Below are 21921 nucleotides of genomic sequence, written 5' to 3'. Positions count from 1 at the left end.
GGCAGCATCTCTCTCGATTCCATTCACCTTCACCATGCATGTACAGCTCGGATCGAAAGCTCCACCGATGCAGGTTGTTAAATGTTAGCAACTCTTTACCCGATCACTGTCCCAAGTTTTTTTCGATTTAGTTAAGCCGTCTTTACGACGTCCATCGCCACCTAATTAAATTACAAAAAATTCTCTAGTTCTCACTCGCAGGCGGAATCCGATGGAGAGATCCGATCGATCCTAGTGCGTCCAACCCTCAGCAGAAACCCCACCCCACAATGCCAGTGGAGTTGCTGCTCCGTGAAGCAAACTACGCCACCTGCTAATCAACGTGCCATCTTCCAGCTCGACGTCGCCCCCTCCATGGCAGCATGGCGTCTCATCCCATTTCTCTCTCTCACTCCCTCGATCGGCAACCTCCTTATATATATAACCCACTCGCCTCCATTGCAATATGCACATCAAGAACAGGAATCCAACAACGCTACACACGAGCTAGTAGCTAGCCAGCTAGCTAGGCAGTGCAGATACATATATACAACTAACTAACCAACCCATCATGGCATCGCCACGCCTCGCCGCCGCCCTTCTCCTCGCCGTCGCCATCGTCCTGTCGTCCGCGGCGCCGCTAGCGCACGGCCAGGCAGCATCAGCGCCGTCCCTAGCCCCCGCGGCGCCCAAGACGATCACGGCGATCCTGAGCAAAGCCGGGCAGTTCACCAAGTTCATCCAGCTTCTCCAATCCACGCAGGAGGCGGAGCAGATCACGAACCAGCTGAAGGGCAAGTCCTCAAACGGCGGTCTCACAGTCTTCGCGCCGCCCTGACAGCGCGTTCTCGGCACTCCCCAAGGGCACGCTCAACTCCCTGTCCGACCAGCAGAAGACGTCGCTGGTGCAGTTCCACGTGGTCTCGGCGGTGCTCGCCGCCGCGCAGCTGGAGACCGTCAGCAACCCGCTGCGGACGCAGGCGGGGGACACGGGGAGGGGCAAGTACCCGCTCAACCTCACCGCCGACGGGACGAACGTCAACGTCTCCACGGGCGTGGTCAACGCCACGCTCGACGGCACGCCGCTCTACGCCGGGGACAGGCTCGTCGTGTACCAGGTCAGCAAGGTGCTCCTGCCCTGGGCGCTCTATGGACCACCCGTCCCCGCGCCGGCGCCCGCGCCCGCGGAGAGCAAGAAGAAGAAGAAGGCCGCGCCGGATGCCGTGGCGGACTGCGCCCGCGGCTGAGACCGCGGCGGGGACGACTACGGCGTCGGCGGCCACGGGGGTCCCAGCTGGCGTCGGAGCTGCTGCTGCTTCGTCCTGCGTGGCGGTTGTCGCCGTGGCTGCTTTATGGTGGGCCATCTGACCTCCACGTACAGTACAGTAAGGATCCATGCCGTGCGTGTCTTGTCGTCGTGGATGTTCTTTTAAATTTTCGAGAGAGATGTTTCTAATTCAGCATCAATCAGTTGTTTCTTCTTTTTATTCTTTTTTCATAAAAAAATGTATTGTGGATGTTATTTGGTGTCGTTTTATAATGTTTGTGTTGTATACTTTGACTGTACATGATATTGAGTGGACGTATATTGTTATCCAAATGTTTCAATGAACCAACCCAACACTAGATCAAAGAATATTACAATCTCATAGAACGAGTTTCCTCTCATACTGTGCTAGGTGACAAAAAAAAAAGTTTGATACATAGAAAATCAGTTGTCCATAGGGAAAAAAAAAGGTTTTATGTAGAGCCAATGTTAAACTAAACTTCACATTTACCGTTCTCATATCTAGTACTCTTTGTGGAAAAAGAATCAGACACCAAGATATACTAGCCCGTTCGAATCAAGATTTTGAGATGTCTCACAAATTTGGGGTCTGTTTGGATCCATCAACTAGCTAATAGTTAGCCAAATAATAGGCCACAACTAATATTAGCTATTATTAGTTAATTTAGTCCAATTAGTGAAATGTAGCTAGCTAACACTTAACTAAAGTATTAGCAGATGTTTGCATCCAAGGAGCTACTATTTGCAGTTGACCATTATCTCCTTGACTCCAAACAAGACCTTGATTTCGTGTGTTTTGAGGCCATAGTTGTCAATTGTCATCTTGCCGTATGACTTTACGGCTTTATGATATGGAGGATTAAGGAGCCTAATTTTACTATTCCGGTCACAATACAGTTTGTACCTTTGAGGCTTTTATGCTTAAGATCCTAATATGATTGTGATCCCACCAAAAATTCTCCGACTTAATTTAGAGCCCGTGATTTTGAAAGGAAAAAAAAAATCTTGTCCAAGCCCTCGTAGACTTTAAATAGATGAGGTTTGCTTCCATCATAGGACAAAATAAAATCTTGACATCCGCAGGGGCCCACACGAAAAAAGAACCCCGCAAGATCTTGCACATCTTTCCCTTTTACCCGGCAGGCAGCACTCGTCCTGGTGTAGTATCGTCGCTCGCCTCCCGACCGCATCGCGATCAGTCATCTCCTCCCTTCCCTCCTGCGGTCTCGCTCTCGCCGGAGAGAGATCAGACGCAGACGCGCCACCGCCGGGCGATGGACGCCTCCTACCGCCGCGCCTCCGCCGGTAGCGGCTCCGCTCCCCGCTCCGTCGACGACATCTACAAGGACTACCGCGCCCGCCGCTCCGCCATCCTCCGCGCCCTCACCCACGGTACGCGCCCCCGCGGCTCCTGCTTCCCGCCACGCTTGTGAAGGTTCCAGCTCTAACCCTAGCCGCTCATCTCGCTTCGCAGACGTCGAGGAGTTCTACGCGCTGTGCGATCCAGGTGAGTCTCCTTCCCCTCGCGATCTCACCGCGCCGTGGTCTTCGATTCGATTTGGGTCCGAGCTGCTGATGCGGTCTGTGGTTGGGGTTGGGTGTCGGTGTAGAGAAGGAGAACCTGTGCCTGTACGGGTACGCGAACGAAGCGTGGGAGGTGGCGCTGCCGGCGGAGGAGGTGCCCACGGAGCTGCCGGAGCCGGCGCTCGGGATCAACTTCGCGCGCGACGGGATGAACCGCCGCGACTGGCTCGCGCTCGTCGCCGTCCACTCAGACTCGTGGCTCGTCTCCGTCGCATTCTACTACGCCGCGCGGCTCAACCGCAATGATCGGTACGACACCATCCCCCCAATTTCGCCTCTGTTTCTCAAGGTCCGATGCATGCCTTGTTGCCGTCACTTGTTGCTTGTTCCTTGTTGTTGTGCTGTCTGTGCTCATTGACACATATGACATGCATACATGTGCTGGGGCTTTCTCGGGAGTATTCTCTGTGAGTGGAAGTGGATTTCAGGGTATGCATGGTCTGCTGTGCCCTCTGTATGCATGTTTTTTTTTTTGAAGTAAACCTCTGTATGCATGCCATTGTGCCGACGTGTTTGGATCCAACATTTGTTTTGACAAGTAACTGTTCAGATTTGGGCCTTCTGATTTCGTGGAATATAAGTAATTTGCCAATTTTCGATTTACAAAGAAAATGAGTTTGTTCCCATGTAGCAATTTAAGGAGCTGTGCTGTTCAATTGCTTACTACTGTCATGCGAATTGCTAAGTTATACTAGCTTATAACCCGACATTTTGCTGAAGCTGGGGAGGATATCTGTTTATCTGTGCTGTAGTTAGCATTATGTAAACTTCTGAGCATGTCTGTATGTGTGTACTGAAGTTTTATTCTTCCCTAAGATGTTAATACTGTCCTAATGAAAAGTAGTGTTGTTTATTCATGTGGAAAGCTTAGTGTAGAGTGTAGACCCTTCATTGTCATTAGAATGTTCATATGTTGCTGAACGAAATAAGCCTCAGAAATATTCGGATGCTTAAAGCCTGCTCTGTCATTTTAAGCTGATTCCATTTTTGGGAATGAATTTGTTCCATCACATATATAAGTTATTGCAGCATAAAAATATGTAGGCACCTCCAAGCGAGAAATTTCCAGTTTGTTATTCATGAAAGACTTCTTGCTCTGATTTAAGGCATTGAAACTTCTTCTGTGATGGTTATACTTCGTTACTAACAAACTTTTTATCAGGGTTCAAAATTTCGGCGAAATTTTGGCGAAATTTCGCGAAATTCGGTAATTTCGGTGGTGGCCGAAAGAAAAATCCGAAATTTTGTAATACACTAATACATGTGTTATATAACTTTAGACTCAATTTTTTATTGTTTATATTGCATATTTTTGTATTCAATAGATGTGTAGTCATAAATCATACTAATATTTGTTTAGATTTAAATGTTTTTTTTAGAAAAAGCTTACTTCATGTGCTAGTCTCTAAAAAAAATTCGCCGAAATTTCGGCCGAATTTCGCTAAATTTGGTAGTTTCGGTGGTGGCCGAAATTTTTGCAATACCGAAATTGAAAACCCTGCTTTTTATTTAGAAAGCATGCAAGTGTGAATTGATGATTATGATCTCTTCCGACTTTCACTTCTTGTTACTCACTAAGATTGTGGCTACGTTTGGATTTAGTGGATGGTTTTGATTATGTGTTTTGCTTAAGTACTCTACTTCAAGCTTTTACTAATATTTCTGTAGAAGTAGCTAACCATTCCCAAATCTGTAGTACAGCCTTTTAGTCCCGAGCAAGCTTGACCAGGCTAGAGATGAAATGCAGCAAGAGCCATAGGAAAGAGCAAAAAAAAGAGGGATTAGTAAGAGCCACAGGCCAAATCTGTACTAACCACTAACTAGAATGATTTAACAAGATTATCCTGTGGTTTGAAACTGTGCAGCACTGCAGTATCTCCCATGCAAGACTGAGTTAATTTCTGACTGTTAAGATCATTTGTTAGTCTCCAACAGCAACCAAAAAATAATAATGATTAGTATATGGAGAGGTGTATTTTTTTGGTACAATTGTATGAAATCTAACTTATAGTATATGTATTTTTCCCATAGTCAGTAACCACTTTAAGATTAGTAAATAAATGTTTCTCATAGAATAAAACTATAGCAAGCCCTCCTGATTATTCATTGCTATGATACATAATGTCTACCAATTACTAAACAAGAGCCGCAACTATTTGGTACCTGACTACATATTGTATTGCTTCTTGCAGTGAAATCATTGCACATGTAACCACCACCTTTCTATACAACCTGAATGCGTACTCCATTTTGTGTAAAGGACATGAATACTGAATAAAAATTGTTTGGACTTGATGTTGGATAATACATCCTCACGTAGGTTGTTCCTGATAAGTTCCATTTTATGTATCTCCAAATTTATTGGCCTATGAATTAGCTGATTTCTGATTAAAATTTGAAACGGTGGTGGTATCTAAGGGTTGGTAACTGTATGAGTTTATTTGGACCAAGCAGTGCATCCTTAAAGTTCTTTGCTTACCAGTTCCATTTCTACACTTGTTATTTTTACTTTGAACTTGAAATACATTCACATTATTTAACTTTTGGACTTGTTGTCAAACTGCTAATATTTCATAGATTTATTTGAAGCAACATTTTCCCTGAGTATTTAACGAGCTAAGTGTTTTCATCTTACTGTTTTATATCTTTTGAGGACTTTGGGACAATGCTGTGCACTCCAATACTTTCATAAATAGTATGTAGCTCCAACTGCTCAACTCCTGTGCAATGTTGCCAAATTTAATTTATGTTTAGCTAAACCTTGAGATTTTAGAAGGGCGGGCCTGGTGCAAGCGGTAGAGTCTTACCGCCTGTGACCGAAAGGCCCCGGGTTCGAGTTGCGGTCTCCTCGCATTGCACAGGCGAGGGTAAGGCTTGCCACTGACACCCTTCCCCAGACCCCGCACAGAGCGGGAAGCTCTCTGCACTAGGTACGCCCTTGTAAACCTTGAGATTTTTAAAAATATGTAGAGTAGCTTTTGTATATTTCACTTCATTTGTTCTTTACAAATGATACATGCTTCATTTGAATAAACTTTGTTGTTGACCAAGGGTTTTTGAGAGCAGTAAGTGATGAGTGCAAGTGAATTTATGATTGAATTCATATTTTATACCATGATGGGTATTGGGATCTTAGTCACCAAGTAAATTCGCTTGTAGTTGTAGGCAGTAAGGCAATAAAAACAACATTAATGTTGGCCAGTTGAAACTTTGCAACTTACAAGTTTGACTTTGTTTTCTTCATAAAATGTTCTTACAGTTTACCTTTGGATAGTCAATCAACGAAGTCAAAAGGTATTAAGCGGCCTTGACTTGAATTACAATGGAAGTGAAACGTTTCATATTCCACTCTGCAATTGTTTTTGGTTGTAGTAGCAGTATCCAGTAGCCCATGGCAGCAATAATAACAGATGTTACTGCAGTCTATATAATTTAACTGCCATTAGAGTAGTTGATATTACTATAATCATTTGTGTAATGCTTTTGTTTTCAAATTGAGCAGGAAGCGTTTGTTCGGCATGATGAATGATCTGCCAACTGTTTTTGAAGTCGTCTCCGGTGGTGTGAAACAATCTAAGGAGAGGGACAGATCCGGTACTGACAATAGTGGTAGAAATAAACTGTCAGCAAAGGTAACAAGAATCCATCATTGTTTTTACCACCTCTTCTATTATCATGTTATGATGTTGAACTTGATCTGCCTCTCCAGCAAACAAGCGAGCCACGATTAGAAAATAATGCCAGGGAGCCTGACGAGGGCTACGACGAAGACGACGGCAACCACAGCGAAACCTTGTGCGGGACCTGTGGTGGAATATACAGCGCAGATGAGTTCTGGATCGGGTGCGATGTGTGCGAGAAGTGGTACCATGGCAAGTGTGTGAAGATCACCCCTGCGAAGGCGGAGAGCATAAAGCAGTACAAGTGCCCGAGCTGCTGCAATTCAAAAAGACCTAGGCCGCTCTAGGCCTGTAGCACCTGCCCTCCTCACGGGAGGACGGCCATGGATGGAAGACTGAAACAAGCAGGAGGTCAGATCGAGCTACTCCTTGTGCAAGGTTAATACCACCTTGCGATGTTTACTGTATCTTTTCGATTAAGCTTACATATGACGAACGAACGATGGTGATGCTAATGTGGGCGGGAAGATCACACATATTGATTATAACCTTCTTGTGGTTTCTCCATGCCATGGAGAGTTATGGTAGAGTCTGTATGTTGCCAGAGAAGGAATAGGGGCAGAGGAAGCCTTTGTAACGTTTCTAAAGGTGAATTGGTCAGCTTAATAATCCGTGAGGTTTATGTTAATATATTTTATTTACTAAGACTGATGGTTTGCGTCACTAGACATGTGTGATTACGTAAGCTACCACCCACTTTGTGATAGTACTCGTCATCCGCTTCAAAAAGAGTAACATGATGCACTTTGACAGCGATTTACTACTAGGCTAGGCAATTTCCCTTCGCTTCTCTCTCTTAATGCGGACAACTTTCTTATATTATGTTGCCTATTTGACCGATTATGTGGACAACATTTGCTTAATCTCCCTCTTAGTGTCATGTTTTAAAAAAATAGCACGAGATGGTTTCAGTGAATTCTGTTCGACTATCACAAAACAGCTTCTTAGCTCTTATTACTAATAGAGTTGGTAGTACTTACAGGGGAACTTTGAGTCACAATTTTTTACAATTGCCCTTCTCCAGAAAATTAGCACTATTGTGATCAACGTTCATGGCTACTATAGATTGTTTCATTGCATATGGGTACATAGCAAGCTACCAATAATTCTCTGGACATTCATATCTTCGTCATTCTTAACTTGTGTTCGATTGCATAATTGTTAGACAACTGACCGCGGGTATCACTACCTTAGAATAGCTACATAAACATTTGCTATTCGAATTCAACTTGTCATACTATTTATCACTTGTAACATCCGCTTCCTGTCCAGAGAAAAATCACGATCACGTAAGTGCCAACTTTCTATGGTTTACAGTGGCAATGACCATTCTGAATTGATAGCATCAAAAGAGATGTGCAAGGTGGCTGGCGAATGCTATGATAAAGTATTAAGCCAAACTTTATATATGTGCGGGTCCTGGTCCAGATAGCCTGCAGGTTATAGCCACATCAGGTGAAACTTTCAACTACCTTTTGCTGTTTAATTCATAGTAGTAATCCAACACTGGAACAGATAGCACAACAGCAATTCAACACTACGAGTAACACAGATATCATAGTAGCAATTCAAAACTGGGAGATCTCCAGCTCCAGCCATCAGGTTCTTGCATGGAAAAGGACCCATTCTGGCAAGGACAAAGACCCCGATCCGCTATTTTCAGTTTCTTTGATTGTCTACCGGAGTTCATCGACTTGAATAGAGAATATTTTTGAGGAATCTGAAATGTGAACATGTTTTCTTCTGAAGAATTTGGAGCAGCAAAACCCAGTTTTACCTGAACAGGGGTGCGCACAGAACAAGGGCAGAGCAGACGACGGAAGACTAGGGTTTGTGGTCTGGATCAGAACCTAAACTTGCCTAACAGCACGCTTGCCAGTTGCCATACATCATTGGCTGATGAGCTGCCACCAGGCAAAGACAAAATACATGATGCAAGGGATCGATAGAAACTCTGCAAAGCATATTTTGCTACAACCTTTTGAGTAGCTTCTGTTTTCAAACATGACAGTGGATTAGAGTATGTTAACTGCCTCAACTAGGTTACAAGACCAAAACTGCAACCATCATGAATTGGGGTTTCTACATAAAGTGATGTTGAATGTATAAATCAAACATGCATCCGATCACAGCTTGTAGACTGGTGTGATCCCGAGCAGGTTGAAGCACTGTCGCATGACAACAGCAGTCGCTTGGCAAAGCAACAAGCGGCTCGTCTCCTCCGGTGACCCGACCACCTGTTGGGATCAATGCAGAGTGGGAGTGGTTAAATAGCATCAGGTCATTAGCAGACTGTATTACTGTTGTATGGAAATAAACGGGTCTTTTTGCATTTTGTATGAGCTGATGCCAATCTAAATAGTAAATAAGATTCATTTGAAGAGGGGAAGAGTGATGCAAATGGAAAGAAGTATACCTGGCAGTTGGTATAGAATTTTGTGAACATTTCAGATAGATTGTACAAGTATTCACACACAACATTTGGAAGTAGATTCGTGCAGGCCTCTTCAACAACCTGAAACATATTGCAGTGCAATCAGAAAAGGCAAATTGTAGTCATTTCAGTTGAACTAGATTGCACCTGAAGCCAAACAGAAAATTGTTCTTGGAGTATACAAGAAGAAAAAAACATTCTTGCAGTATCCAAGAAGGAAAAACATACAGCAAAAAGCCAAAAAGATTCCCAACACCCAAAAATGCCTTATAATTACCATGTATGCTCTCAGACCAAAACTAGAACTGACCAGCGACTCAACACTGGCATTGCTATCCTGACTTCCAAAAACTTATATAAAATAAAGTTCACTAATAGTGAGGAAAGGCACCTCTGCAAAGCGGATAAGATATAGCCCCAACACGCGCTCATCAGGATGGTCGAGAGAAATGGCTCCGCTCTAGAAGAAAACAGTAAGAAATTTTCAGCTCATGACTGATAGCCAGGAGAATTGGTGCTAAACCTTCACCAAATTAATGACAGTCTGCACGAGTAAAACATAAAGCTTACCATCTTCAGCTCTTCCACATCCTTGTTGGATTTCCGAATAATGGAACAAATACGAGCATGTGCATACTGAAGGTACACAGCAGTATTTCCCTGTTCACATAGAGAACGAACATGGGCATAATGATGATCATGTTAACAAAATTCCCACAGTGCATTCTATGAAAATAGTCTGATTAGTACCTTATCGCTCAGCATCTGTTCAAAACTAAATGTGTAATTAGTCAGCCGATTATTCTTGAGATCAGCATACCTGTAGTAAAGTTACAGAAATGCATTATGATAAATTGGATTATCCCTAAAATACTTAGTTATTTCTTAGTCAAATCAAGAGATGCATCTTTCTAAACATACTTCACAGCACCATATCCAACTGCCTCTGAAGTTTGCTCTAATTCCTCATCCGTCCAGTCAACAATTTTGCCTGAACAAAAATAATGAGCATATTTACCTGACGGATAACAATACGGTTCCAAAATAGTCCAACTTACGATTTTCAGTAAGCCGTTGTAGTAGTTCTGATTTACTCCGAGATTTAGCCTCATCAAGTAGCTCTACCAATCGAACAACCTCAGTACTGCGGGTTCGGAAACGCTTGCCATCTGAACCAAGAACAAGACCAAATCCAACATGGCTTGTTTTCGGAAACTTCTTTTCGCTTGGATCTGGGAGCCAACCGGCCATCTTTGCAGCCTGTAGAAAGTTGGTAGTAGATTCAAATATATACACAGTAAATGGAAAACACCTTTGGTGCCACTCCGTGCTTACACTGAAAAACATGTCAAAGTGCTGCTGCTGACCAACATCTGTCACATATATGATCCACTCTGCCTGCTCAACATTGAGCCGATACCTCCATAAAACCATGGACAAAAATATTAAATCCACATACATTCTGTTTGCTTCAATAGAGAACAACTGAATGAACCCTCGAAAGCACAAGCACTTACCAAAGAGCAGTTAAGTCTGTTGAGGCATAGTTGAAGCCACCATCACTCTTGACCACTATCAAAGGGATTTGATGACCTTGAATAAATATAACTCGGGCACCCTCACTCTCCTTGATCAAGCCTTTGTTATTCAATTCCTCCAGCACTTGAGGAATATAAGGATTATAGAAACTCTCCCCCTGAAAGGTGCTACATTAATTAGCCTAAACCAATGGCCTGGTCAGCTGCTTCATTGAAGAGGCAGACAACATGAGCATAAACATCAACAATACCAATTGATCAAACTTTGATTAACAAGTTGACAAGGGATACAAATTGTCCTGTTAAAACACAGATATGCATGTACTTTTTCTGTGAAAAAATGAAAATGGTGAAGTTGATGTGAACAGGAATGTCGTTAAGACAATGCTAGGAACCAAAATTTAGATGTGAATCAAAGCCCAAAATATCCATACAAGTAATTTCACCTCACACCTAAATTCTGTTGGCAACCAACCTTTCCATCAAAAATATATGTTTCAACTACAATGTATTGTACCTTTTCTTCAAGCACCACATTTAGGCGCTTGTAGACCAAGTCAAATTCGCTCCTGCTAACGTCACAAATTTTTTTCCATGCTTCTCGATATTTCTCCTCCCCTCCCTACAGATAATACAATGCTTGGATGAGAACATGTCAACCTTCCCAAAGTCGACATCCAAAATGAAGCATTCACCTGTAGCCGAACAACTCCTTGTTGAGCCCTTGCTTTAAATTCTGGATCATTGTCAAACTTATGCTTGGATGCTTTATAGAAAACCTGTGTCATATAACCAAGTTAAAATATCAGTCCCAATAGCAGGAACAAAACACGTTGTCATATGGCAAAAAAAAATGCCAATTTCCAGCACTTATTTTAAGGGATCCATTGATTTTGAAACACACAAGTGCTTCGATGGACTATGAAGGGAAACAGGCAACCAACTATGAAGTAGGTAGCAGGATGCTCAACTTATAACAAGAAACTACCAACGAAAAGCAAAATCCAATGTGCTAACCCCCTCATGAACGATGAAACACACGTTGAGGAGATAAGTATAGGAGACAATGTACTGGATTTTAGCATGACGCCACAATACAATCACAACAGTAATTTATGCAAACACTGACAAGGCATAAGCCACCGCAGCAATAATACTGTGCATAACAGTTAAATAAGCATTTGAGTGTAGAATACAGTCAGAGCCTATTAATTTTGACCAAAGATATATTGTAAGTGTTTGGATATATGGTTTGAGTTAACTTGGCATCATATTTGGCTTTCATGTTTGCATGCTTTGTAGGCAGAGAGCTAAGTGACAAATAATTGCATCGTTGCATTGAACGTGTTACCTGAAGGTCCCCAATGGCCTGGCTACCTATCTCCTGCCAATTTGGAAATTTCTCAAAAAGATATTCTATTAGCATCCCGAACTGCATGAACAGAAGAATTAGTTAGCATGCTGCATGTGCTAAACAGTCTAGGCCACCTACGGGAAACCAAGGCACAAACTTCTCCAACAGCCCAGCCACACACAAAATCTTTTAATGTAAGTATGATTTTACTTCTTACAAAATGAAAATGTGTTCATAGGAAAGCCTAGATACAGAAACTACATGGCAACTACTCCCTCCATCCCAAAATAAGTGATGTTTTAGGTTTGTCCTAAATCAAACAATTTCAAGTTTGACCAAATTTATAGGAAAGAACATAAATATTTATGACCGAATAGGTAGAATATGAAACATATTTCATGATAATCTAATAATACTTATTTGGTATCATAAACATTAGTACTTTTTTTGTATAAATTTGATCAAACTTGAAATGATTTGACTTAGGACAAACCTAAAACATCACTTATTTTGGGACGGAATGAGTACTACACATATATAAAAAAAGGTAGTCATAATGTTAAGGAAAGCGTGGTGATGCTTCCATAGAAAAAAAATCGCATCACAAAGTGCAAACAGACTTTGGGTATTGGGTTACAAAACAGAATGCACAGTTCAAGATACAATAATGCAAATTGTCCAAGGTGATTAACACAACACCAGCAGAACCAGCGCCAACACCTTTTGGCCAATGAGGACATAGAAAATTGCAGATGTATTAAGCAATGGTAGGCTATAGAAGCAGGTATAAGAAAGGTTGGGCACCAGAGAGTATTTTTCACAAGAATGAAGTACTAAAGCAGTTCACCCATAAGTATGTAAAAATATTTTGTTTCACCAAAACCAAGTAATTTAAAATGTTTAGATCACAATACAAGGCTTGTTACCTGTGTACCCCAATCTCCCACATGGTTTCTTCGAAGAACATCAACATTCGAGAACTCAAACATGCGTGCTAATGTATCTCCAATAATTGTAGACCTTAAATGCCCCACGTGCATTTCCTTTGCAATATTAGGTGATGAAAAATCAATCACTGCCCTCTTTACTGGCAGAATTGGTGCCCAAGTCTTGATACCATTAACAAGCATGTCTTGTATTCTCTGCAATAATGTAGCTCATTGACAATTTGCGAGAATAGATAATGGCACTGCTAATGCTAGCATAACTTGCTGAAGATAAAAAATCTCAGTCAAACCTGTGCAACCCAGCGGTTTGATAAGGTAATGTTCACAAAACCAGGTCCAGCAACAGACGTGGATTCAATAATATCAGAAGAAGGCAAGTTCTTAGCAATGGCCTGAAAAAATGTGAAGAGAACAGTATATTGTTAATGTAAAAGAGCTTGAGCATGCATGAAAAAGTGAAGCGGATCATAAAGAAATATTAGTTCCAAATCTTATGAGAAAGTTCTTAGTTTAAGTCTATACAGAATAAAGATAGACAGACAAATACCTGCCCAATGGCATTAGGGTTTTTGAAACTTGTTCCAGATCCTTTAACCTTTGACCATAATCCCATAGCATTGTTGCTGCACATGGTTCAGCAAGAATCAATCGATGAGAACTTGGAATAATTATGATAAAAACTAACAAAGGACCAACAGATACTCAGATTGTATGAGGGGCTGATGCAGCAGGTAAGGCAACATGCAAACAACGTACCACTGGTAGTCAGCAAACTTTGCTGAAACTTCGACCATCGGTTCTACCTCCACATCAGGCACGGTAGCCCGGAGGGATGAAAGGACCAGCCTTGAGAGCTGTTGCTTGACACTCCCAGCCCGCTGCACAGTCAGGCCCAAATCAAGCAGGGAAACTGGAAAAGGAATTAAGCGATGCAATCGTCTTCGCCACAGTGGCAGCAGCCCACTCAGTGCACTCACCACGGCGGATTCCTGCTCCTGGGGAGCAACAGAGGTCGAGGTCTCATCTCCCATGGTGGTGGCACTGCAAGAGAACTGCAGAACCCTGGAGGAAGAAGCAGCTCTACAATGAACTGGCTAGGTAGACACCACCAGAATGAGAAAAAAAAGTCCAAATTAATCAATTAATCAATGCGGTGAGTCTGAACTGAAAAGGAAGCATAACAAGTGAAACGTTCCTGACAGCGAATCCTAATCCACTAACAATCCAAATCTAGTGACCTCACTGGTTAACTTGAAGCAAATTAAGAAATTAACTGAGCACAAAGTAACCGATACCGTACGAGAAAACAAGTCCAAATTAATTAATTAAGCAATGAAATGAGCATAAGTAACCGAACCAAACGCGTAACAACTGCAATGTTACTGACAGGTAATCCCAATCAGTTGATGCAATCCAAATCTAGCACCCGTCAGCAGTTATTAATAATTTAAAGCAATGTTGATGATGAACCTAACAATTTATTCATCCAGAAGCCAAGCGCACGTGAGCCCTGACGCTACACTAATCCCCGCTGATGCGAACGGGGGTGGAGAGGGTGAGCCCCAATACAGAGAAAATCTATAAACCCAACCTTACCCAACACCGAAGCCTCGAGCGCCCTCTCGAAAATCCATGGGAAACCCTAAACCCCAAACCGCGCGTCGCGCTCACACCCAGACCGACCCTAAAATCAGCTCCCCCTGTTCCTCCGCGGCGAGCGGAGGCGGTCGGAGCAGCGGGCTCGGGGAGGAAGGCGAGGGGGGAGCGAACTCACCGGAGCGCGGGGCGCGGGGGAGGAGCGGGAGACGGAAACGGAGGCGCGCGGGGGTAGGCGCCGCCACTGCAGTTGCTGCTGCCGCGAGAGCTCGCATCCTCGGCCGTTAAATACCCCTCCCCCTCTCACGGTCACGCGTGGGAGCTGCAGCTGCTAGTGGGGAGGCGACCGCAGCGGGTAACGTAGCGGGCGCCGCGCGAGGGTTTTTGGCTGCAACCCTTTTTGGCAATTTGGCGTCTCTTTTTTTTTTTCCTGTCATACATTACTACCTCTGTTAAAAAAAATGCAACTATAAATTACATGTCAATTAAAGTGATTCACGTTTACCAAATTCTAGTGAATGATATTCATATTTATAGCTTCAAATCAATTTATTGTAAAAATATATTTTATACTTTATCTGATGATAAGGCCGCCGTGGCGTTAGCACGGGCAATATACTAGTAAATATTGATGAGGCACTTAGGTAATCTTTGATCTCTATACGATGAGACACTGGAGCAATTCGGTGACCCTAAAAACAGTGCAAAGTGCAAACACTTTATTTTTATAAACCTTTTTCAAACATGCTAACTTCAAATGACCCCCCACGAAATAATTAACACAAGGACTTAATTAGTATTTTCTTGTACATGCAAGAGAGCTACATATCTTTGTATTACAGGGAATGAAAATGGTCCATAAACCCCTTTTACTAGGACCAAGGGCATTTTTCAAAGGTTTGTCACACAATTTTGAAAACACCACTTGAATCTATATGCAATGCAAATACTAACCAAACAAGGGGCACTGGATAACCATAAAGGAAATTGATTTTCTCCCTCTTAATATTATGGGTATCTATTCTATAAATCCGGTCATTTTACATCCTCCAATCACCTCAAGATCGGCAAAATACAAACCCTATGTTATAGTTACCTCTTTGCCTTTTATCCTTGCCTTGACCCTTTTCAACTTGCATTTTTGTCATCTCCTCCATGACACCCAAGTAGCTCAAAGCATTCTTGTGAACTAAGCCTTTAATATTCATATACTTCACATGAATGTTATTCCATGTGTGTTGTCATTGATTATCAAAACCCAAATAAGAACCTATATGGTTTTAGATGGACTCAGGATGCCAGGCGTATTATGGTGCATAGCTAAAAAAAGATAGAGCATCATTTTTAGAAAAAATATGAAATTGGTTTCATATTTTTCTGAGTTAAAACAAATTTTCTATTATTGAATCATACTTTAGTATGATAAATGCATATTTATTTCTGAAAATGTTTAGGAATTTTTTTTTGAAAATATTTCTACAACTATATGATAAATGATAAAGTATAATTGACCTCTGAACTTTTCATGAAAGTCCGATTGACCTTCCTCGTGACGCCACGTAGAATGGTTGATGTGGCAGCACGTCAGCTTTCAAAATTACTTAGGGATGTAAATCAGTTTCAAATTTTTTTAAAAATTGAAAATCTAATTTTCTAATTGAGGGAGACAAAATAGGGCTTGGACAATAATATAGTGAGAAGGCTTGAGTATCAGATGCCTCTCTCCAGGTTGGAGTCTGTCTTTAGAGGTTTGGTTAAAACCCATCTTGCCTCTCTCCTGGAGTCAAAGAGGATCTACTGGAGGCAAAGAAACACAGTTAGATGGGTGACTTTGGGTGATGAAAATTCCTCTTTCTTCCATTGCAAGGCAACCATCTCCCACAAGAAAATTTTCATTGTCAGTCTTACAAAACCTGATGGCACATCTGTCACAGAACATGATCAGAAGGCCAGCCTCCTCTGGACTATAAACAAAGATTGGGTTGCAGTGAATTTACCGATATGACTTATGATCTTAGCTTTTTTATAACACAACATGACCTGGATCATATTGATCTGGATTTCAGTCAAGAAGAGATTGATCTTGTCATAAAATGTCTGCCCAATAGTCATGCCCCTGGTCCTGATGGATTCAATGGTTTATTCATCAAAAAAATGTTTGAATATTATCAAGGATGATTTCATCAGACTGTTCAAAGATTTTTGCAACTTCAACACATATCTGAGAAGCATTAACTCCTCCATCATTGCTCTAGTACCCAAGAAAAACACCCCTGAATCTGTGGATGGTTTCAGGTCAATCTCCCTCTTGAATTACTCACTCAAATGTATAACCAAATTGCTCTCAACAAGACTTCAGTCTGTAATACTTCATCTAGTGCATCAGAATTAATATGAATTCATAAAAGGTAGAACAATTCAGTATTGCCTAGCTTGGGCCTTTAAGTTCCTCCATATTTATCACAAATCCAAGAAGAAAATAATCATTCTAAAATTAGATTTTGAGAAAGCCTTTGATAAATTGAAGCATCAGGCTATACTACAGGTCCTAAGAAGCAAAGGGTTCTCAGAAAAATGGATCAGTTGGATTAACAACCTTCTAAGCTCTACTAGCTCTTCAGTCCTCCTCAATGGGATACCTAGTAATCCATTCAACTGCTTGAGAGGGGTAAAGCAAGGTAACCCATTATCTCATCTCCTGTCTGTTTTAGCAGCAGACCTGCTCCAATCTATTGTCAATAAGGCCTGGCAAGCTAGAATTCTCAAACACCCCCTGGCTGATGATTTTGGGGGAGACTTCCCAATAGTACAATATACTGATGACACATTATTGATTCTACCAGGTGATGCAAGAACTCTTTTCAATCTCAAGGGGTTACTGAGATCATTCTCTGACTCTACTGGACTTACATGTAAACTTTGAGAAATACTTCTTGGTCCCTATAAACATGTCTGCAACCAGAGCCACCCACCTTGCTAGAACCTTTGGATGCAGTGTTGGTGACATGCCTTTCACCTATTTGGGACTCCCACTGGGAACAACCAAGCCTACTATTTAGGAGTACACACCAATGCTGACTGAAATTGAAAGAAGGCTAACATGAATCAGTAAATTCTTGTCTTATCATGGAAGACTAATTCTAGTCAATTCAGTCTTCTCAGCTCTCCTACATTTTATATGTGCAGTCTCAAATTGCCCCCACAAGTGATCAAGCAAATAGATGTTTATAGGAAACATTGCCTATGGAGCATTGGTGATATTAACAGAAAGGGTACTTGCCTAGTTGCTTGGGAAACAGCACGTAAACCCAAAGATCAAGGTGGATTAGGCATTATTGACATCAAAAGCCAGAATGATGCCTTGCTAATGAAATTCTTGGATAAGTTCTATAACAAAGCTGAAATTCTATGGATGGATTTAACCTGGTCCAAACTCTATGCAAATAAGCAGACCCCTCCTCATGTAAGGAGCCCTGTTGGCTCTTTTCGGTTGAAAGAAATCCTCAGTTTACATAAAAGTTTTTAGACATTTGCTAGCTGCAAGCCAGATAAAGGTGACAGTGCACTCTTATGGATAGACTCATGGACAGGCCAAGCTCAGACCTTGAAGGATCACTACCCCCAACTTTTCTCCTTCACCAAAAAGCCCAAGTGCTCACTCCAGTACTATACTGAACAGGATGCTAGCAGGTTATTTAGTTTACATCTTTCTCAACAAGTTGCAGATCAACTGACAGAATTGGAGAATGTTATCAATGAGTTAAACATGGATGATAGTTGTAATGACTTATGGAGCTATTCTTGGGCCCCTCAAGGTTCAGTAGCTGCAAAGCATACAACATTCTGATAGGACATACTAAAGCTTCACCACTATTCACTTGGCTTTGGGCATCCAATAATCTAGGAAAACATAAATTCTTCTTCTGGCTCTTGATTAGAGACAGACTAAATACTAGAAACCTGCTAAGGAGGAAGAATATGGAACTAGAGGACTACAACTGTGCAGGGGCGGATCCAGCAGTGGGGCAGGGGGGGCTCAAGCCCCCCCTACCCAAACCGAAGCAGTGCAAATTACTGTAGAGCCCCTATGAATTTTTAGGCAAAGTTCTATAGTGTAGGGGGGGCTGAGACTTAAGATCGAGCAGCAGTGTTGTTCAGCCCCCCCTAAAATATTTCTTGGATCCGCCGCTGCAACTGTGTCTTGTGCAACACAGGGCATGAAGAAACAAGTTGGCACCTTTTCTTTGAATAACCCTTCAGTCAAACCTGCTGGAACACAATTCCTATCATCTGGAACCTAAATCTCCAACCCTTCGACATGTTGCTAGAAGCCAGGGAAACTTTTGGAATTAAGATTTTCAGGGAAATTTTCATAATTGCTTGTTGGATCATATGGCTAACCAAGAACAATGTTGTCTTCGATAATGAGCAAGCTAATGTCACTACCTGGAAGAGAAGATTCAGAGATGAACTTGGTCATATGTGTACAAAGGCCAAGATTGCAATACAACCCCAACTTAATTTATTGAGAGATAACTATAGCTGATGTTTCCCTTCTTTTTGCTTTGGGCCTAGCTGCCTTGTAATATGTAATCTTTTTTCACCCTTTTTCTTATACTTGTTACTTTGTATTCTTTCATTTAATTGAAAAAGAAAAAATATAGGTAGGGAACTCCCCTTGCTGATTCGGTAAAAAAAAAAAAATTAATACAGTGAGATCAAATGGACTTCTTTCTTCTAAATCATCACACTATAAAAGAGCGAGTTTTTTTTTGGGGGGCTCTCCTTCTATAATAACCGTTCGATCTAGAGGTCGTACTATATGAGTCTTCCGTCATTCATGATCTTACATGTAAGATGTAAGACTCCTCATAAACCACTTACAAATAAGAGCATTTCCTAGAGTTCCCTAAACCTTCTCCTAGTCCTTTAGAAAAAAGTGAAAAAATCTCTCTCCAACAACTCCTAATACGACCTTCTAATATTTTAGAAGTTGGAGAAAAATCTCCCTCGTCCGCGTAAAACTACGCGGACTCTCGTCGCGCGGAAAGAGGTTCCTTCGCCTCACGCCGTAGCAGCCGTGAAGGTTGAGGATGGTGCGGGACACCGTGGGGCGGAGGCCCACCAGGAGGCCAGGTGGCGGTCGGCGCTCAGGGCACGCGTGCCGGAGTAGGTGCTGAAGATGAGGTGGGTGATATCGGTGGCCGGGCGGCCCCACTCCGCGATGGCCTTGGTGGCCGCTTTCGCAGCCAGCTCCGGGACGGCGGCGGAGGCGATTTCCACGCGCTCGTCCACGGCCGCGTGGGGTCGATGAAGCCCGGATTGGCGGCCAGAAGCTCCTCGTTGAGGTGCAAGTAGCGCTGCCTGATGCCGGACTTCTTGTTGTTGCACATCCTGCTGAGCTTGGCCTTGAGGTCGGTGAGGTGCTCGCTGTTGGTGACGCGGAAGGAGTAGTCAAGGTAATCGTCCTGGGCAATGCACGTCGGCGGGTTCGCCGTGCCGATGCCGAGCACGGCGGCCGGACCATCCGCGCGCTGCGAACGCCTCATCTCGTGGACGGTGGCCGGTGCGCTCCCCATGGACGTCGACAACGACACCTACGTATGTAGGTGCAGGTAGCTAGCTGTTGGTGGTTTGGAGAAGCAGGAGGAGGTGCGTTCTATTTATACCCTGATGGCTAGCTTGTTCCTGCTACTGGCTGATATCTAGCCGATGCACGCGCATGACTGCTGGTGGTGCCGGTCTGCTAGGAGGTGGTCACGGTCGTCTGGGACTGTAGGGCGAGTGCACAAGCCGCACGACGAAGGAAAGAGGAGCGGCGGTGGCGTCAAAGGAAAAAAAAAATCCAAGTGGCACTAAATTTTAATATTTTAGAGTGAAATGTTAGGTATTATTGAAGATGGACTTTTTTTTTCTTCCAATATTTTGTTTAGGAGTTGAAAAACATGGTGTTTTTACGAAGAATATTATTGGAGATGCTCTAAGATCTAAGACTTCTCCTGAACCAAGATTTCTCTCTAGACCCTGAAAAAGGAAAATCCGTCATCCGTGATCTTATCTTACATGTAAGATGTAAGACTCCTCATAAACTAAGATTCCTCTCTAGGCTCTGAAAAAGAAAAATAATAAAAATCTAAATGATGAAAATATTTTGTTTGATGGAAAAAAGGAAAATAGAAAACGCCGACGAGGAAGGGACACCATCACCGCTCATATGCACGTCGTCGTCTTCACGGACTGCAGGGCGTCACCTGCTAGCACGTCGGAGCAACGGCCGGCGAGGGCACGGGACCACGCCGCGAGCACCTAGGCGAGCGCGGCGAGAGCGGGCACCACGAGGAGGCAGAGGACGACGTACATGCCGGCGCCGTCGCGGTCGCCCGGCCAGTTGGAGAAGAGCACCTCCGATCTACGTAACCCTTGCCGCCGCCTGGGACGAGAAGGGCACCATCGCTAATCTTTCCTCTCTGGCTGTCGATGAACTGGCTTCTTATGAAGGGACAAAGCTCCCGTCCGTCAAACTGGCCACCATCTCTGTGACCAACACCTCTTTCGCTGACCACCGCCTGTGATCCCCTAATGTTGTCACCTGGGACCTTCCACCGGCGTAGAAATGACTTTTGATCCACATCGAAATTTGGTTTTAGTCCCGGTATTTTTTGCGCTCGGGGCTAGAGAAACCTTTAGTCCCGGTTGGTAGCTCCAACCGGGACTAAAGGTCCCAGCCCAACGGCTACTGTGACAGGCTTTTGCTGCAGGGGATCTTTAGTCCCGGTTGAAGCTACCAACCGGGACTAAAGGTTAACTTTTACTCCCGGTTGGATTACTCCCGGTTGGTCCCTCCAACCGGGAGTAAAAGTCTACTCCCGGCTGGAGGCTCCATTCAGAATTAGAATGGGACCTTTAGTCCCGGTTACTGTCTCCAACTAGGACTAAAGGTAAAAAAAAGGCCAGCTTAGCCGGACGGCCTACAATGCAATAGTGGGTGCGTGTCCGGATCAGAGGAGATCGTTGTCGTCAACAGTGGAGAGTAGTAGTGCTCGTCTGTTCGACGTACTACACCGTAGACCGTAGGAGTACAATGATAGGGTAGGTGTCCTGGTAACTAGTTGTACACTCTTGTACACGTACTTACTACTACGGTAAAAAATCATAAATGTTTAGCACTCCTGGTAACATTGTCGAGCACATCTGTAGTTGAACCCGTAGATTTACTCTTGGTATGCATGGTACAGGACTTTATCATTTGCGTTTACTACTCCTAATATATATTGTATCTGACACTGACAGGTGGCTGGGCTAGCCGAGAGCACACATGAAAACAAACCGTACCGAAGAGTCACTGTCGCGCGACAGGAAAACGTCCTTGTAGATAACGCTACAGATGTGCTCAACGATGCATACCAAGACCTTTAGTCCTGGCCGCAAGTGACAACGCCGCGGGCAGCAACAGGACGGGTCCCTACATCTGCACCAAGACCTTTAGTCCCGGCTGGTATTACCAGCCGGGACTAAAGGTCT

General features: G+C 43.2%; 3 protein-coding genes across 4 annotated transcripts; 2 read left to right on the top strand and 1 right to left on the bottom strand.

The window, feature by feature from the left end:
* The first annotated feature begins 550 nt into the window (after nt 1–550).
* Nucleotides 551–1226, top strand: LOC136515464 (fasciclin-like arabinogalactan protein 11). Its single transcript, XM_066509044.1, has 2 exons — nt 551–777; nt 821–1226. The coding sequence occupies exons 1-2, from the start codon at nt 551–553 to the stop codon at nt 1224–1226; spliced, it is 633 nt and encodes a 210-aa protein (XP_066365141.1).
* Nucleotides 1227–1342: 116 nt separating this feature from the next.
* LOC136517842 (PHD finger protein ALFIN-LIKE 1-like) lies at nt 1343–7179 on the top strand. Its single transcript, XM_066511488.1, has 5 exons — nt 1343–2659; nt 2742–2774; nt 2878–3100; nt 6354–6483; nt 6561–7179. Exons 1-5 carry the CDS (start codon nt 2302–2304, stop codon nt 6816–6818), a joined length of 1002 nt encoding a protein of 333 aa, XP_066367585.1. The 5' UTR covers nt 1343–2301; the 3' UTR covers nt 6819–7179.
* A 1296-nt stretch (nt 7180–8475) lies between these two features.
* On the bottom strand, nt 8476–14737 carry LOC136517841 (arginine--tRNA ligase, cytoplasmic-like). 2 transcript variants are annotated; one of them, XM_066511487.1, is made up of 18 exons: nt 14579–14737; nt 13782–13894; nt 13561–13682; nt 13352–13427; nt 13095–13196; nt 12784–12999; nt 11855–11935; nt 11199–11282; nt 11021–11125; nt 10483–10661; nt 10301–10385; nt 10024–10225; nt 9887–9956; nt 9716–9785; nt 9536–9625; nt 9357–9425; nt 8948–9046; nt 8476–8768 (listed from the first exon to the last, which is right to left on the bottom strand). In XM_066511487.1, the coding sequence occupies exons 1-18, from the start codon at nt 14673–14675 to the stop codon at nt 8658–8660; spliced, it is 1971 nt and encodes a 656-aa protein (XP_066367584.1). In that variant the 5' UTR covers nt 14676–14737; the 3' UTR covers nt 8476–8657. The 2 variants fall into 2 exon arrangements, with proteins under 2 accessions (XP_066367584.1, XP_066367583.1); XM_066511486.1 differs by having other exon boundaries at nt 10024–10385.
* Between the last annotated feature and the right edge of the window lie 7184 nt (nt 14738–21921).

This window comes from Miscanthus floridulus, chromosome 17, assembly GCF_019320115.1.
Source record: "Miscanthus floridulus cultivar M001 chromosome 17, ASM1932011v1, whole genome shotgun sequence".
Lineage (NCBI taxonomy): Eukaryota > Viridiplantae > Streptophyta > Magnoliopsida > Poales > Poaceae > Miscanthus > Miscanthus floridulus.
Note: the sequence above shows the minus strand (reverse complement) of the source record. Positions and strands in the feature narration are given on the sequence as shown.

Bases quoted from the DNA above. Each gene is read 5' to 3' on its own strand.
- LOC136515464 (XM_066509044.1), top strand. From the start codon at position 551: ATGGCATCGCCACGCCTCGCCGCCGCCCTTCTCCTCGCCGTCGCCATC. The intron at 778-820 runs GTCCTCAAACGG...CCGCCCTGACAG, and splicing joins ACGAACCAGCTGAAGGGCAA to CGCGTTCTCGGCACTCCCCA.
- LOC136517842 (XM_066511488.1), top strand. From the start codon at position 2,302: ATGAGGTTTGCTTCCATCATAGGACAAAATAAAATCTTGACATCCGCA. The intron at 2,660-2,741 runs GTACGCGCCCCC...CTCGCTTCGCAG, and splicing joins CCTCCGCGCCCTCACCCACG to ACGTCGAGGAGTTCTACGCG. The intron at 6,484-6,560 runs GTAACAAGAATC...CTGCCTCTCCAG, and splicing joins GAAATAAACTGTCAGCAAAG to CAAACAAGCGAGCCACGATT.
- LOC136517841 (XM_066511486.1), bottom strand. From the start codon at position 14,675: ATGCGAGCTCTCGCGGCAGCAGCAACTGCAGTGGCGGCGCCTACCCCC. The intron at 13,895-14,578 runs GTGAGTTCGCTC...CTACCTAGCCAG, and splicing joins CCCCCGCGCCCCGCGCTCCG to TTCATTGTAGAGCTGCTTCT. The intron at 9,047-9,356 runs GTGCCTTTCCTC...AATATGTTTCAG, and splicing joins ATCTTATCCGCTTTGCAGAG to GTTGTTGAAGAGGCCTGCAC.